The sequence below is a fragment of the Capra hircus genome, chromosome 11 (assembly GCF_001704415.2).
Source record: "Capra hircus breed San Clemente chromosome 11, ASM170441v1, whole genome shotgun sequence".
In the NCBI taxonomy this organism is placed as follows: domain Eukaryota; kingdom Metazoa; phylum Chordata; class Mammalia; order Artiodactyla; family Bovidae; genus Capra; species Capra hircus.
Window position 1 is genome coordinate 10,190,958 of NC_030818.1, and position 16,773 is coordinate 10,207,730.

Sequence of the window (16,773 nt, forward strand, 5' to 3'; positions counted from 1 at the left end):
CGACCTAATCACACAGCCCTGAGCCTCTGCTGCTATGTTCTCGGGTTTAAAGTGGGCACACTTGACTTTGAGTCTCAGGCCTGAAGATGTGGTAAGGGAGCCGGTGGCAGAGGCAGGGGCTTTGGGGGTTGCAGTGCGGGCTGAGGGTGTCAGCAAACTGCTCTCCCCTAGGCTCCCATAACTGGGGGCCCAGTTGGGCCTTCTGCGCTATAAACCAGTTCTCAGATTTCTCATCCGTTAAGTGTTTGGATTCAACCATCGCTCAGCTTTCTCCCAGCTCTGAGACTTGGCAAATTCAGGGTTCAGAGCTTCTTGGAGCAGCAGCCACTCATGACCTCTAATCAACCTTGGCACATTCTAAGTACTCAGTAAGTACTTGTTGAACTGAACCCAGGAGATTAGGAGTTTCTCAGCAGAGCAAAATAATTCCCCAGGGGCGTTCACCACTTACCCTGAAGTGACCAGCTCCCCTGTCCATGGGCTCTCAGAAAACACCCACCAAGTGATATTTGGCATTTTGTCTTAGAAGCAGACTTAGATGGAAAGGATCAGGACTTGGGTTGTGAAGTTGGGGAAGGGAAGAAACCAGCTTCAGGGGACATTATTGACCAAGGGCAGTTGCTGTGAAACTTGAGACCCCATAGCACCTCTCCTCATACCACCCCACCTCCACCCTGGGGCTGGATGACTGAGAAAGGCTGGGCCAGAACCTGCTCCAGCCAGCTCACCTGCAGCCAAGGCCCTAAGGAAGCTCCAGGGAGTCTCAAGGAAAATCCTACCTCTGCCTTTATAAAGGGGCCTGAGGAGAGGTGCCTGGGCTCCCCTAGGGCCCCCAGGCTTGGTGGGAAGGGCTCATGGGGGAGGGGGCAAAAGGGCAGTCCTGCCAGGCCTCTCAGCGCCGGCAGGTGCCACCCCCCTGCTGCTGCGGAGACCTGGCTGCCTGCGAGAGGCTCTGCCTCGGCCACCACCGAGACCTTCTCTCCCCAGTGCATCTGAGAACCTGAGTCTTTCCTCTCTTGCTCACTGCTCACTTGCTCTTTCTCTCTCTCACACGCGCGCGTGCGCGCACACACACACACACACACACACACACACACTTCTCTTATACTTGGAGTATCTTTAACGCACTCTCGGTAGTTTTTCCTCTCCCGTTTACTGCATCTTCTCACATAACGCTCTCCCCACTTCCCCAGTCTTTCTCATATTCCTTTTCTCTCTCTCTCTGTCCCTCCCTCTCTCTCTCCCTTTCCCTCTCTTTCCCTCTCCCTCTTCTCCTCTCCCCTACCTCCCCTGGTGCTTAACTGGAAACAAAAGTGAGTTTGTTGAGCCCTGCTGGTGGGGAAGAGGAGCAAGCGGCAGCAGCCAGGGTGGCAGCAGCAGAAACAGGCTGGGGCCAGAGGCAGTGTCCACAGCCGGAGACCCCAGCGCTCAGCTCTTCCGGGCAGCAGGTAATGCCTCAGACAGAGCTGGCTCAGGGGTCCTGCTCTTTGTCCTGTCTCATCCTCTCATACCAGCTCCACTTATCTGCCTTCTAATTTGGCCTTGAAGGGGGAGGGGGATTGAAGATTTAGGGAATGGTACACAAAAGGTCCAGGGAGTCACGTGCTCTCCTCCTCGGTTCTCCGTGTGTGGTCTGATGTGGCTGGAATCCAGGGCATGTGGGGTCAAGCAAGGGTAGCTGAAGTTAGGTGGCTGGGGTGTCTGGATGAGGGGAGTGACAGAACCTACCCAGGCAGGTTAGGGCCAGATCTTGATGGATGTTTAGAGCCAAGTCATAGACCCTAGGCTTTAGATCCTAGAGAGCTATTGAATATTTTTCACCTGAAGAGTAACATGACCAAATCTACATTTGAAGGGAGTAGTACTTGAACTCTCATCCCACGGAGAACTGCTTTACCCTCTCAGAATAAAGCAGTCCTGGTCTTCTCCCAATTTAAGGAAAAAATAAGGTTATTTGTTCAACTGTTAAATTTTCTTCTATAAAATTTCTGTAAACCTTTGATGCCTGCCAACAAGTATCAATAATCAATAAAAAGGATGTAAGTTTAAAGTAGTAGAAAAATTGAGAAGTAAAAAAATCATTTAAGTAAATGCAGTCCTTTAAGCTATATACAGATAAATTGGTAGTATTTTCTGCTAGTAAAATTATTTCTAACTCATATGCACAGTATTTTATGGTGCTGCCCCCCAGAATACCATGACTCCCAGGAGTTTGCCAAAGGAGCAGTCAGTTAATGCTAACTCTGCTGCTACCTAGGGCATGGGATGGATGGGGCAACCAGAGACAGTGGGAGCAGTAGGTGGTTATTGTGATGACAGGATATGAGACAATAAAAACCCGAATAAAGGTGGTGGCAATGGTGGGGAAAGGGAAGGGAGCCAAAAAAATAGTCAGGAAGTGAGTGAAAGAAGTTAGTGTCTGATTAGACATGGATGATGAGAGAGAAGGAGGCTTCAAGAGTGAGCCCCAAATTTCTCCTCTAGATGGCTGGATAGCTAGGGGCTGCTGCTGCTGCTAAGTCGCTTCAGTCATGTCCGACTGTATGCAACCCCATAGACGGCAGCCCACCAGGCTCCCCCGTCCCTGGGATTCTCCAGGCAAGAACACTGGAGTGGGTTGCCATTTCCTTCTCCAATGCATGAAAGTGAGAAGTGAAAGTGAAGTCGCTCAGTCATGTCCGACTGTATGCGACCCCATGGACTGCAGCCCACCAGGCTCCTCCATTAGCTAGGGGCTCTGTCGATCAAAACGGAGGAGGATGAATCTGGGGTGACAGAAGAAGAAGAGGCAGAGCTGCCTTGAATATGTTGAGGCTGCCCTGAGAAGACTGCCACAGCCCCAGATGGAGCAGGACAGTTGGCAGTTGGAAATGCTCAGTACCCTTAGGACCTAGAGACGCTGGTGACCTCGGTTACAGAATGATGCCAGAAGCAATATGAGATGGTTCAGGAAGAGTGTAGAAAGAGGGGAGACAAGAAGGCCCAAGAGGAATCCTGAAGAAGACCAAGATTTAAGGGAGACCTGCAAGAGGAGCCAGGTAAGGACACTGAGAAGGAGTCCTCAAAGAGATAGGAAAAAATATCTAGAAAGTACTGCCTTAAAACAACCACGAGCATCTCAGTTCAGAGGATGCAGTCAGCATCACCGATATCCCAGAGAGATAAGCCAGACCATAGCTTCACAGTGCTGTTGATTATTTTATCTTATCGACTTACTGATTTGAGAATAAGACAAAAAAGAGAGAGTTGAGAACAGAGTTAAACTTGGGTGCTTAGCATAAATGAGATTAGCGGTATAGTAGGGAGTAGTGGGGACTGTGGCAAAGTAAAATGCATATGCTTATCCATCACTCAGCTCTAGCTGATTGCTGCCAAGTAGAAATACGGGCACTGTCATCAGGGGGTCTGAATTTTCAAGAAAGGTCTCTAGATTTTTACATGAAATCTCATAATTCTTTATGTTATCAACAATTAAAAAAAACTATTGTCATCTATGAGAGCTGAATTAAACACATCTTTGCGCTGCCAGTTTAAAATCTCTGCCTTAGTCAATGTCTTTAGTGTGGTGGGGATGAACCAGTTGCAGCATATTGGGAAGTGATTGGTAAGGAGGAAGTAGAGACAGTGAGTGTTAACCACCTCTTCAAGAAGTTCAGGGGAGAGAGGGAAAAAGAGAACAGGATCAGGTAGGAAGAGCTGTTTACAGGCTGAGAGAAAAAGGGTGGAGGAGAGAAATTGAAGACCCAGGTAAGGAAAGGCTGGTTGAAGAAATAAGAATTCAGTAGAAGGGAACAGATAGGGCCAGAGATGGGCTAGACGAAGAATTCTTTTGTTCAGAGATAGACTGCAGCAATGGTAAGGACACAGAAGGACTGGAAGGGAGGAAGTTGATGGATTTCATGCCTGGAGGCCTTATTTTCTAGGTGAAGTGAGGTAGGAGATGCATCAAGAGGCTTGCTTAGAGGGACATGGGAAAGGTCACTGACAAGAATGAATGGAAGTGACTGTACTCCTGAGACCTGATAACAGTGGAAACCCTCATTGGTACAGCTGGGGGCGGGGGGGCTGGGTTATGCAGAGGGGCTCATGAGCCTGGGTGCTAGCGTTGGTGGCAAGGGTAATTAGCACCTGTTATATTCCAGGCCCTGTGTCTGGTGTATTATTCTCCCTATCTGATTTATTGGGACAACAACCTTGTTCGCTCAGACTGAATTCACTCATGAGTAAGTAGCACCTCTGAGATTTGCACTGACATCTAGCTAGATTGAAAACCCAGTGGGCACCTTGCATCCACCGTACCATTGTGTACCACACTGCCCCTCCCTGCACCCCAGGACACCCTGGCAGAGGTAGAGACTGGGTCAATTAGTTCTTGTTTGGGCATCAGCTGTCTGGTGTTACTGGGAAGTCAAAGAGTAAGAGGGTAGAGTCTGTGATGAAAGAGTAGCTAAAATTATTGACAGTTGGGAGTCAATGCAGAAATGAGTGAGGGCCAAAGGGGATGATAAAACTAAAGAAACAAAAGCTTGGAGGGAGAGGAAGACTTGATAAAGCCCAAAGACAGTCAAAAGCAGAGACATTACTTTGCCTACAAAGGTCCATATAGTCAAAGATACTGTTTTTCCAGTAGTCGTGTACAGATGTGAGAGCTGGATCATAAAGAAGGCTGAGTGCCAAAGAGCTGATGCTTTTGAAATGTGGTGCTGGAGAAGACTCATAAGAGTCTCTTGGACTGCAAGGAGATCAAACAGTCAATCCTAAAGGAAATCAACCCTGAATATTCATTGGAAGGACTGGTGCTGAAGCTGAAGCTCCAATACCCTGGCCACCTGATGCAAAGAGCCTAAAGAGACTCTTTAGAAAAGACCCTGATGCTGGGAAAGACTGAGGGCAGGAAGAAAAGGGGGTGGCCAAGGATGAGATGGTTGGATGGCATCACTGACTTAATGGACATGAGTTTGAGCAACCTCCAAGAGCTGGTGAAGGACAGGGAAGCCTGGTGTGCTGCAGTCCATGGGGTCACAAAGAGTCGGACCAACTGAGCAGTTGAACAGCAACAGCAAAAGAGAGTCAGTGAGAGACTGAACCAGGGCAGAGGCAATGGAATTGGTGAGGAAGGAAAGGATTCTCGAAAATTTTTAATGTGGGAGTGGAGCTAAGAGAAAGAGGTGAGGTGAGGATGATCCAGGGTGTCCACCTATGCAGCTGGGTAGACAGTCATGCTTGTGATGTCACGTGGTACGTCTCTCTGTCTCTGGCTCATCATGCTCTGGGTACCCTAACCAGCGCGCTCTACCTCAGACCTTAGGCACACTCTCAGCACTTGTGGAAGTGGCTCATTCTCATTTTTCAAGTCACAGGTCAAATATACCCTCCTCAGAGAGGCCTTTCTTGATCTTGCTATCTAATGTAGCTTCGTGGTCTTTTCTTTTTTCTCAGAACACTTATCACTGCCTGCAATGACTGTTTCTAGATTTGTTTACTTGTTTATTGTCTGCATCTGCCACTGGAGAGGCTCAGGAGATCATGGATATCTGGGCCTTCTTCACAGTTTTGCTTCCTTGCACCTAGACCAGTGCCTGACACACAGTAGACATTCATCATATATTAAGCGAGAGAAAGAAGGTAGGGAGGGAGCATGGGAGAGAAGGAGGCAGGGAAGACTGGAGAAGTACGTTTGGGGAAGGGCACGTATTCTGTGTTTGAATGCCGACCTGAGGTGCCTGAGAGATCCCTGAGGCAACACCCGCTGGGCAGCTGGAGAGCACACTGGGAGGTCAGGGACAGACTGTCATCGTGCTGTGAGGAAGGTGGGCCCGCACGGCCCACTGGTGCAAGCACATCGTTTCACAGGGCTGATCGCCCCTTTAAGGCCGGTGTGGGAGGTGACTCTTTGGGGCCCAGTGGAAAAGGGATCCCTCCGTTATGCTGAAGTTGGGACAGAGTTTTTCTCACCGCTTATCTGTTCTGTTCCCTATCCTCGCTGCTGCCCTGGCTTTGGCTATTTTCCATCTTTCTTCAGTGTTGGCTCCAAGTCCCTGGAGTCTGAATACAGACTAAATCCTCTCATCTCTTTTATCTGGGAGAATATCCCACCCACATCCACCCACATCCAACTCTAGCTTCACCCGGAAGGTGGACTTAGTCTTACTGAATAGGAAATACTTTCCCCTTGCCCTTGGCTTCTGCTCCATTTCAAGGGCCTTCACCTCCCACAGGGCACTCAGCCGAGCTCGCTGCCCTCCTTTTGCAGGGTCTCCAGCTGCTGAGCAGCTCCAGGACATCCTGGGGGAGGAAGATGAGGCTCCCAACCCCACCCTCTTCACAGAGATGGACACTCTGCAGCATGATGGAGACCAGATGGAGTGGAAGGAGTCAGCCAGGTGAGTCCCTCCCTGGAGGGTGGCAGAGGGGGCTTCCCACGGCAGTCTGCCTGGGCCCTGAGCTGTCCAGCGGCACCTTGAGTCCTGCCAGGGCACTTCCTGGCCCCCAGAGACCCACCTACCTGCCTTTCCTTGGTGTCCAGAATTGGTGTGGACGCTAAGGAGCAAACAGAGACTTATGATTGTCTCATCCTCGAAGAAATGAAAATCCAAGTGGGAAAGTAGAACAGACACCCGTGAAGCTTTGAGAGAATAACACAAGGGCATATGTCCTTTCACGTCAAACTGAATGTTGTGAAAGGGAGAGCACCAAGCAGGCTGGCATAGGTGTGAGTGCTGCCTGGAGGAAGGAGAACATGTCCCAGGAAAAATTCCGTCGGGTGCTCCAGTGGGCACTGAAGCAAAGGAACTTGGTCGAGTCTGTGGCAGGACAGAGTGGAGCTATAGAGGTACACGGGGATCAGGAGGAGCTGTGTGTAGGGGCAATAGAAGAGAGAGGAGAGCCAGACGGCTGGAGGGGACCCACACAGTGAAGTCGCAGAGCCAGCGGAGAATCAGGGTAAGGAATAGTGCTGACCGTGCCCGTGCCTGGGGCACAAAGGCCTCTGAATTAGACCAATTAGCAGTGCCAAATGCTGCCCAGGGCCCAGGGAGAAGGCAGGATATAGGAAGGGGCAACAGGAAGGGCTGCGGAGAAGAGGAGGAGCCCTGGGACAGAAGTTGAGAGTCTAGAAGACAGGATATAACAGTGTCCTCCAGCTTTTTTGCACTAACGCCCCACACCCAAATTTGTAATTAAAATTAACTTTGCTCAAATAGAATTAATTTTTTTTTTCTAATGAGACAAATGCAATGCTAAGAAATTATATTTTTTCAGGTAGGGTTGAGCTTTGGAGCCCCACAAACAATATTTTAAACTTTTTTGCTCCCTTAAGAATGCATTTTTGCCCCCCTGGGGCTGATATTGCCCCAGTTGAGAATGTCTGGACTTTACTGCCAGCTGTGCCCAAGGTGGCTCTGCCTGGAGGCCACCACAGTACCCAGAACGTGGCTGCACCAATCAGAGCCTGGGGCCCATCCTCACCTACCACACTCACTCACCTCAGTAGTTGTTCTATAGAATGACGGGCAGATTTTGACATTCCCAAGCTTCCCCCGCTCCAGTCTTTCCTGGGAGGAAAAAGAGGCCATTGAGTGACTAGCAAATTCCTGCAGGCTTCAGAAGGATTGAATTCCTAGCCTCATGGCTGGGCCCAATCCCTGTCCGGAAGGTATGGAGCCTCTTCTTATCAGCCTGTTCAAGGAGCCCTTACTGCATGCTAACAATTCACAGGCTCCTCTCATTCAATCTGCACAATGACCCTGGGGAGGCAGGAAATATTATTATCCTCATTTCGTAGTGGACGATAGTGAGATTAATAGTCAAATCAATGCGAGAGTCAGAGCCTGCAGGTAGCCAAATCTGGATGCCAGTCCAGGCCTGTCTGAGTCTCCAACTTGAGTGCTTCTGTGCTTCCTTCTGTTTTCCCCATTTTCCCAGCCACCTCTCTCCCCTTCCTTCAACTTCTAGGAACTCTGTTCTGATTTCCAGGGGAGGACTTAAGTCTGGAGGGAATTTGACTGCTGTGAGAGAGAAACAGGGACAGCCACAGAGCCCAGGACATCCATCTGGGGCTGATAAGTGAGGAGACGATTTTTCAAATGCCCAGGGCCCAGTGTGAGCTATTGTGGCTTAATGCTTCTGAAGGACTTATAACTCCCTGGGCAAATGCCTTTCTTGCCCAAAGAAGGGTATATTGAGAGAACAAAAGTTGAGGAAGGCCTTCTCCAATGCCCAGTAGGAAGAGGGTGACTTCTCCCCATCCTGGGCAAGGTGTGGATTCAGAACCCTTGGCAATAATTGCCAGGACCAGGCCCCTGTGAGTGCCTGTCACTCACATACACAGAACCTTTTCTGAGAAGGCCTGAGGCCCTCAGACACATGGCTGTTGCCATAGATGAGATACCCAGTTTCTAATCCGAGTGTGGATCCTTAGAGCCTTGCACACTATAGACCCTGAAGGAGAGTGATAAACTGCAGATAATGATGTTTCTGGAAGAAGGCCCCTTATAAAATATAAAGGGGCCTGGCATTGCCACTGCAATGGGTGTGGGTGTTTTTCCACAGGCAGCTTTCCAAGGACAGGATTTGAAAAGACCTGGGAAGGACCCCCAGTGTAACCCGAGCAGCTCCTCACACCCACAGTGAAAGGAACCTGGAAGCTGGAGGAAGTCTAACAGCTGAACCCAGTGCCAGGCTGATGGAAAGAGTAGCATCTTGAGGGTCATTTTTGAGGAAGGAAACATTCGGGGGAGAGCCACTCAGTCCTCCTTCTCTTGAGATCCTTTCTCCAGCCTTCTTGCTATTCCCTTCTCCAGGGGATCTTCTCAATCCAAAGATCAAACCTGTGTCTCCCACATTGCAGGCAGATTCTTTATCATCTCTCCAGCTCACTCTGGCTGGTTTGCAGCTCACTGTTGGAGATCTGGGCAGCAGGCCTCTGCAGAGTTCAGAGACAAGATTTGTTTGCTGGCCAGCCAGTCCGCCTTGGCCTGGGCAGCTGTACTGGAGGCTCCTCCTGGCAGGCTGCAACAGGAGAGGTCATGGGGGCCTGTTTGGGGCCTGTCACCCCCACCAGAGAATGGTAAGAATTGCCCTCAGCTGACAGGCTGTGCAATCTACTTAGGGAAGCCAGAGGTCTCAGAAGTTTCCAGAATCTAAGAACCAGCAAATCCCAGTAGGTTCTGAGACTCCTTGGAATAACAGGAAAAAATGATAGGAAGCAGGAGCGACCTCTCCCATGGACACTCAGACCCTGAGAGGGTTGCAGGTCTGTACCCGCATCAAAGAGATTGCAGGAGGGCACCCTTTAATAAAAGTATTTAATTTGTTGGGAGAGTGCTTGCTTTATTGAGTTAGGAGATTAACAGAGTGAAAATCTCAAATCCGCAAGGAATTTTCCCCAGCACTGCTTTCTGGGGGTTATTAATTTGGGGGGATGTTTTGGGCCCTTAGAGAAGGAATCACCACTGGACAGATTTAAACGGCTTTTTGAGCTCTGCTGAGCCTGGTCTGTGTGCGTGGTTGGGAGTGTGCATGTGGGCGTCATTTCTAATGTGATCAATGCTGGTAGGTCAGGCTGTTAATAAAATAGATTTTTATTAAGTTTGTCTCTTTAGGGTTCCCGGGAGGGGAGTGCAGCTGGCTCTTTGCTGATACTGACCTTGCCTGAAGGGAGGGTTGGATGGATGGGCTCGGGGGGACTCCCTCACTGTGAGCAAACAATTTACCCAGGATTCCATTGTCTCTCAAGCTTGGATCTGCCTGACCACAGGGGAGGAAGGGAAGGAGGATGATCTGGGCTGGAAGCCAGGCAGCTCGTGGAGGGACTTTTGGGGTTACTCAAAAAATAGACATCGGAGCCTTCCCTGAACTCTGAAAGCGAACTCCAGATCCAAGCTGCCTCTGATCTCAACTCAGCAAACCTTGAGCTGAACTTTCCAGAATGTTCTTATAAGGCACATACACTCTGATAATATTCCTGCCATGATCAGGAAAAGGCAGAAAGAGGGGCAGGAGAAGTAGGTCAGCTTAGTTGCGTCAGACCAGATCAGTACATTTTCAAAAGCCCTGAATGGTTCTCCACACACAGGCAGAGATGCTTTCTCACTCTGTACCTGATGGAAAAGGAAGCCTGAATTTTGCTTCAACCCTGAAACTGCTCCTGCTTACAGCCTTGTAGAATATTCTCCTAACATCATCTGCCCTCTTCGTCTGCACCCTAGTCCGCTTGGTCTTGCCACTCACTTGGAATCACCCTTAAAGGGCCTGAGATGCCTTCTCTATGTAGAAAGCAGAGAAGGGAGCTGAAAGTTCTTAGCACAGATATTGACAAATGTCACTCATTCATTCAACTACTATTTAGTAAGCATTTACTGTCTCTAAGACGTGAACCACATGCTTAGAGGTCCGAAAAACATGGCAGATGCCGTGCCTGTTCACTCAGACTCTCAGTCTAATGGAGCACGGAGGCAAATAACTAGACGCTTGGTGATGGGGTGCTAAGAAAGAGCAGTGTAGGGGCGCCTAACCCAGACAGAAGGGACCAGGGCAGGCGTACAGGAAGAACAGCTGTTCACATAGACCCCTGAAGGACGAGTCAGGTTAGCCAAGAGAGGCACAGAAGGGGGAAGGGGCCCCCGGAACAGGTGGAGCAGAAACAGGGCAGAAGTTCCCTGTAGCTGCCCTAGAGAGAGTGGCCGATGAGGCAGGCCCTGCACAGACTGTGCTGTGCAGTTTGAACGTGATGCTGAGAACTCTGGAGGACTGCTGCGGGAGAGGGACTAAACTGTCTGTCTGAGAGAGATCACTCAGGTGTCAGTGTGAGGCAAGCCTGGGCTGGTTAGGAGGCTGGTCCGGGGAGAAGTGATGAGGTGGTGGGGTGAGGTGAGGTGGTGCCATCTGAACCAAGACGGTGATCATGGAAATAGAAGGTGTGGACTTGAGACATATTTTTTGAGTATATATCTGCATTTCCTTTCAAATATACTTTATTTAGAGCAGCTTTAGATTCACAGCAAAATTGAGCAGAAGGTAGAGTTCCCATGTGTGCCCTGCCGCTACATATTCATAGCCTCCCCCATTATCAACATCCTCCACCAGAGTGGTACACTTGTCTCTATTGATGAACCTTGCTGTTGTTCAGTCACTAAGTCATGTCCGACTCCTTGCAACCACATGGACTGCAGCACACCAGGCTCCTCTGTCCTCCAGTATCTCTTGGAGTTTGCTCAGATTCAGTCCATTGAGTCAGTGGTGTTTTCTAACCATCTCATCCTCTACCTCTCCTTTCTACTTTTGTCTTCAATCTTTCCCAGCATCTGGGTCTTTTCCAATGAGTCAGTCCTTCACATCAGGTGACCAAAATGTTAGAGCTTCAGCTTCAGTTCTTCTAATGACTATTCAGGGTTGATTTCCTTTAGGATTGACTGATTTGATCTCCTTGCAGTCCAAGGGACTCTCAAGAGTCTTCTCCAGTACCACAGTTCAAAAGCATCAATTCTTTGGTGCTTCTTCATCAAGCCTTCTTTATGACCTAACTCTCACACCCATACATCACTGGAAAAACCATAGCTTCGACTATAGGGACCTGTGTTGGCAAAATGATGTCTCTGCTTTTTAATACACTGTCTAGGTTTTGTATTACATATATAAATTGTATATGTATGCTGCTGCTGCTGCTAATTCGCTTCAGTCGTGTCTGACTCTGTGCAACCCCATAGACGGCAGCCCATGAGGCTCCCCCATCCCTGGGATTCTCCAGGCAAGAACACTGGAGTGGGTTGCCATTTCCTTCTCCAATGCATGAAAGCGAAGAGTGAAAGTGAAGTCACTCAGTCGTGTCCGACTCTTAGCGACCCCATGGGCTGCGGCCCACCAGGCTCCTCTGTCTATGGGATTTTCCAGGCAAGAGTGCTGGAGTAAATTATATATCTACCAAAAGTTCTTATGAAAAATTTCAAACACAAAAAGTAGAGAAAATAGGGTAATAGTGAACCCCCATGTATCCATCATTCAGCTTCATCAGTGATTAATATTTAGTCTCCAAAAGCAAAATATTTTGTTTGTTTTTAGGGATTTTGTTTTGTTGCTTATTTTTGCTAGAATGTTTTAAACAAAACCCCAGATGTTGTAAACATTTTAGTACACATCTTTATGAAATTAGACTTCTTTTGTAAACACAATCACAATGTCATTATATCTCCTAACAAAATTAAGAATAGCTCCTTAGTATGATGGGAAATCCAGTCTAGATTCAAATGTCCCCTCTTGTGATGGACAGGGAGGCCTGGCGTGCTGCAATTCATGGGGTCGCAAAGAGTCAGACACAACTGAGCAACTGAACTGAACTGAACTTATCTCAAAAACATCTTTTCACTGTTGGTTTATACAATTTAGAATCAAAACAAGGTATACACACTGATTTGGGTGGTTCCATCTCCCATCTTGTTAGGATCACAACCTTCAGACTCAAGAGGTGCTAAAGGAATTGTCCTCTCTGGAAATCCTTTGTCAGGAGTTCTAAAGTCAAGAGCCCCCGCCCACCCTCCCAATCGGATATGTCCACGTTTGCAACTACAACCCAAACTCAGGTGAGCTGTCGGAGCCTGTGTATGATGTTCAAGGGAAAGAGAAGTGCCACTTCATTGGCAGGATATTTTAAATGCTACTGTCATTGTCAGGAAATTTTAGGCTGTAAGAAACAGAAGCCCATTTAAGCTAATTTATGCAAAAACAGGGAGCGTCAGCAGAACACGGGATAACCTCATGAAACGCAGGGACAGTCAGATCTCTCAGGGGCTGGACCTGGGAAGTCAGGCTGTCCTCTATCTCTGCTTCTGGTCTCTGCCTCTCTCCGGGTATCTTTTTTCAGTCTGCTGCAGCCAGCTTCTTCACTTGTCCCTGCCCTAGGCCATTCCTCAGCCTCTGTATTCACATCTACTCTACTCAAGGGTCCATCCTAGAATGTGTTCCTTAATCTATCAATTTGTAATTCTTCAGAGATAATCTAATTTGCCCAACTTTGGCAATTTGTCCCATCATTGTGCCTCAGATCAGAGTTACAGGAAAGCATGAGAGGGCTGACCATAGCCTGGAGACTACATCCATAAGGGTGGCAGCAGAGCAGACACCCCAAACATACCTTTTACACATATGTGATAGTAAATCTATGCACTTTGTGTTATCTCTTCATTGGCCACAGCTGTGCTCCTCATGACAAACAGAACTTTCAGAATTCTTCAAGTTTCCCATGAGAGTATAGGTAGTGGAGTCTTGCAAACCCTTTCGGACGGGAACCTTAGGGGTGATGCCCTGTCTTTGAATGGACACCAGTGATGTCACTACAACACCACACCAGTCCCCAGGGTAGTGGAAAAGTGGAAGCTCTAACCTGTGTGTCTAGGAGGACTTCAGGAATCTTGTCTTATCCACCACACACTTCTTCTTTCAGTCTAAAAACATTTTAGGGGCTGTTATGTTAGGTTCTGTGGTTGAATTAAAAGGATTAAAATATGAGACTGTTCTCGAAATGCTTCTTCTCTGGTATAGGTGTCAACAAATTTTTCTGTTAAGGGCCAGACAGCAAATGTTTCAGGCTTTTGCTTATACATGATCTCTTCTTCTTCTTGCTTCTTCTTCTCCTTTTTTCCCCACAACTCTTTAAAAATTTTAAAAGCATTCTTAGCTAGCTGGCCATATAAAAAACAATACAGGCTAGATCATCGTTTTCCCAGCCTGATCTAGAGTAAAAGGCAGATAGGACTGAGCCACTTGAGCTGGAAACCACAGTTATATCTCTGGTTCTGCCCTCTTATTTCCCCTGCATACCCAGTCAGTAAGTTCAGAATGCACCCATGTATGCTAAGTCACTTCAGTCTGTATGTGACTCTGCGACGCCATGGACCAGCCAGTCTCCTCTGTCCATGGGGATCCTCCAGGCAAGAATACTGGAGTGGGTTGCCATTTCCTCCTTCAGGGGATCTTCCTGACCCAGGGATCTAACTCACGTCTCTTATGTCCCCTGCACTAGCAGGTGGGTTCTTTACCACTAACACCACCTGGGTAATAGTCAGTCTTAAACAAAAGCTGCTAAAATGTTCTCTCCATTCCCATTTTCTCTCCTGTATTATTGCTGCATTCTCCACAGGTCTCCTTTTTTCTAACCATTTTTGCTGCTGCTTAATTTTATCTTTCCAAACCATATCTTTGGTTTTATGTCTTACTACTACTTGTTTTGGGCTTCCCTGGTGGCTCAGACGGTAAAGCATCTGCTTACAATGCAGGAGACCCGGGTTCAATCCCTGGGTCAGGAAGATCTCCTGGAGAAGGCAATGGCACCCCACTCCAGTATTCTTGCCTGGAAAATCTCATGAACGGAGAAGTCTGGTAGGCTACAGTCCAGGGGTCCCAAAGAGTCGGACACGACTGAGCGACTTCACTTTCACTACTTGTTTCAGAGAACAGTGCCTAAAGTGTTTTTCATCCTAGGTTACCACCCATTACTATAGATCATGAAGTCAATTTAGGGGGTTAAATTAGCCTTTGAAAGTTCAGTCACTCAGCCATGCCTGACTCTTTGTGACCCCATGGACTGCCGCACACCAGGCCTCCCTGTCCATCGCCAACTTCTGGAACTTGCTCAAACTCATGCCCATTGAGTTGGTGATGCCACTAGCATTTAAAAAGCTAAGTAAAACAGAATAGAGTGCATGGCACATGGACTGGGAAGTATTCTTTAAGAAACTTAAGTTTTAAGCACATAATCATGACTATAGATATATATTATATAAGGATAAAAACAACAAAAGGGCAGTACATGTGAAATGGTGAGAGAATGGCTCTCGTGAGGGCAAGAGGCTTGCCCTCAAACCCTGTCTCTTAGAAGCTGCCTTACCAGCCCCTCATCTTCAAAGAGTCTCCCTACCTATACAGTTAAAGTAGTAACAGACCTCAGGGATTGGCTTGCTGATTAAAGGAAATAATATATGTAGTGTCTAACATAGCGTCTGGCACATAGAAGGGACTCAGTAAGCTTTAACCATTGTTGGTATTATTGTGCATGTGACAAAGTGAATGGGAATCAGAGGAAGGAGAGGTCTCTTCAAGCTGGGCCCCTGGGACACCTTGGTCATGAAGGAGGTGGCCTTTGAATCAGGCCCTGGAGAGCAGAAGGGGAACGGGTTTCCTCAGTGGCTCGGTGGTAAAGCGTCCGCCTGCAGTGCAGCAGATGCAGGTTCGACGTGTGTCCCGCATGGACATGATTTAGTGATTAAACAAGCGAAAGTGGAAGAGAGAGCGCCCAGGAGGAGGAAGGGGCCTCTTCTTTGAGGCAGTGAGGAAAAGGCGCTGGCTGACTCTGAGGAAGAGTCTATAGACACTGACAAGTCTATAAATGACAGAACCATGAGGTAATTACAAATACCCCCGGACATCCAGACGAGTAGCCTTCAGAGAAGTTTGGCTCCAGAAATCTATCCTGAAGGAGCTAGTTCAGAATTTGCTGTAGCTTTTTCTGTTGGCATTCACTTAGCCATGGCCTCCTCCTTACCCCTGAACGAAGATGTAATGTACAGCAGGATGGGCCCTTCACCAAATGCATGAGCTGGGTGCAAGTCCCCGAGCCCCTTTCAGTTCTTCACACCTCCTAAAATTCCACACCTCTGCCCCATCCCTGCCACCTGTACTACTGGGTACACTTTTGGGGAAGAAGCAGTTCTCCAGTAATGCCTGAATTGCACTGCATAACTGAGGATCCTTAGAAGAGACTCCCAGGTTTGCAAGAGGAAAAACTTTCAATCACCAGGAGTTAGTTGGCCATGGAAGCTCATAGGTTCTTTCCAGAACAGCCTAAGACAGAGTCTGCCTGTCTAGACCCAGTCCCAGGCAACTCTCATAGAGGATTCCAGGCATCTTATTCTGAGTCTATCAAACGTTTGAATCACTTAGCTAATGTGCCTCATTGTGACTGTATGATTTTCTAATGATAATTTGACTTTGCATGTATGGCTGCCTATAAGGAGAGAATGCAGGGGCTAAAAGATAAGAATAACTAACCCTTCATTATTGTTGTTGTTCAGTCGCTAAGTAGTATATGACTCTTTGTGGCCCCATGGACTGCAGCATGCCAGGCTTCCCTTTCCTTCACTGTCTCTGGAGTTTGCTCAGACTCGTGTCCATTGAGCCCATGATGCTCTCTAACCATCTCATCCTCTGCCACCCTCTTCTCCTTTTGCCTTCAGTCTTTCCCAGCATCAGGGTCTTTTCCAACGAGCCGGTTCTTCACGTCAGGTGGCCAAAGTATTATATCTGTTGTAAATCCTATTGTAAATTAAATAAATTGGCCTATGGGTTTATATAGCAACCCTTGTGAACTTGGTTATTGTTTGTCAGTATCTCTGGACCTAATCATCTCTGGGACAATGTAAAGGCAAATTTCTGAATCTAGTCTGGAGTGGATATTCCAAGAAGCCTGTGGGGACTTTCTGGTGCCTTCAGCTCCTGTTTATACCTTCTAAATTCCTACATATGCTTGTTGACCCTTGACTCATACCTCCTTGCTCAGTCTTACATAATTCAGTTCACTTCAGTCGCTCAGTTGTGTCCGACTCTTTGCGACCCCATGAATCGCAGCACGCCAGGCCTCCCTGTCCATCACCAACTCCCAGAGTTCACCCAAACTCATGTCCATTGAGTCAGTGATACCATCCAGCCACCTCATCCTCTGTCGTCTCCTTCATCTCCTGCCCCCAATCCCTCCCAGCATCAGAGTCTTTTCCAATTGAGTCAGCT

The 16,773-nt window shown here is 48.0% G+C and overlaps 1 protein-coding gene across 1 annotated transcript in view; it reads left to right on the forward strand.

Annotated features, from left to right (window-relative positions):
* The window catches only part of SLC4A5 (solute carrier family 4 member 5), a 93,480-nt gene that overhangs the window by 18,301 nt on the left and 58,406 nt on the right, over positions 1–16,773 (forward strand). The window contains exon 3 of the mRNA XM_018054707.1: positions 6,254–6,383. Within this exon, the coding sequence (XP_017910196.1) occupies positions 6,254–6,383 (130 nt within the window). The remainder of the gene's footprint in view (positions 1–6,253; positions 6,384–16,773) is intronic.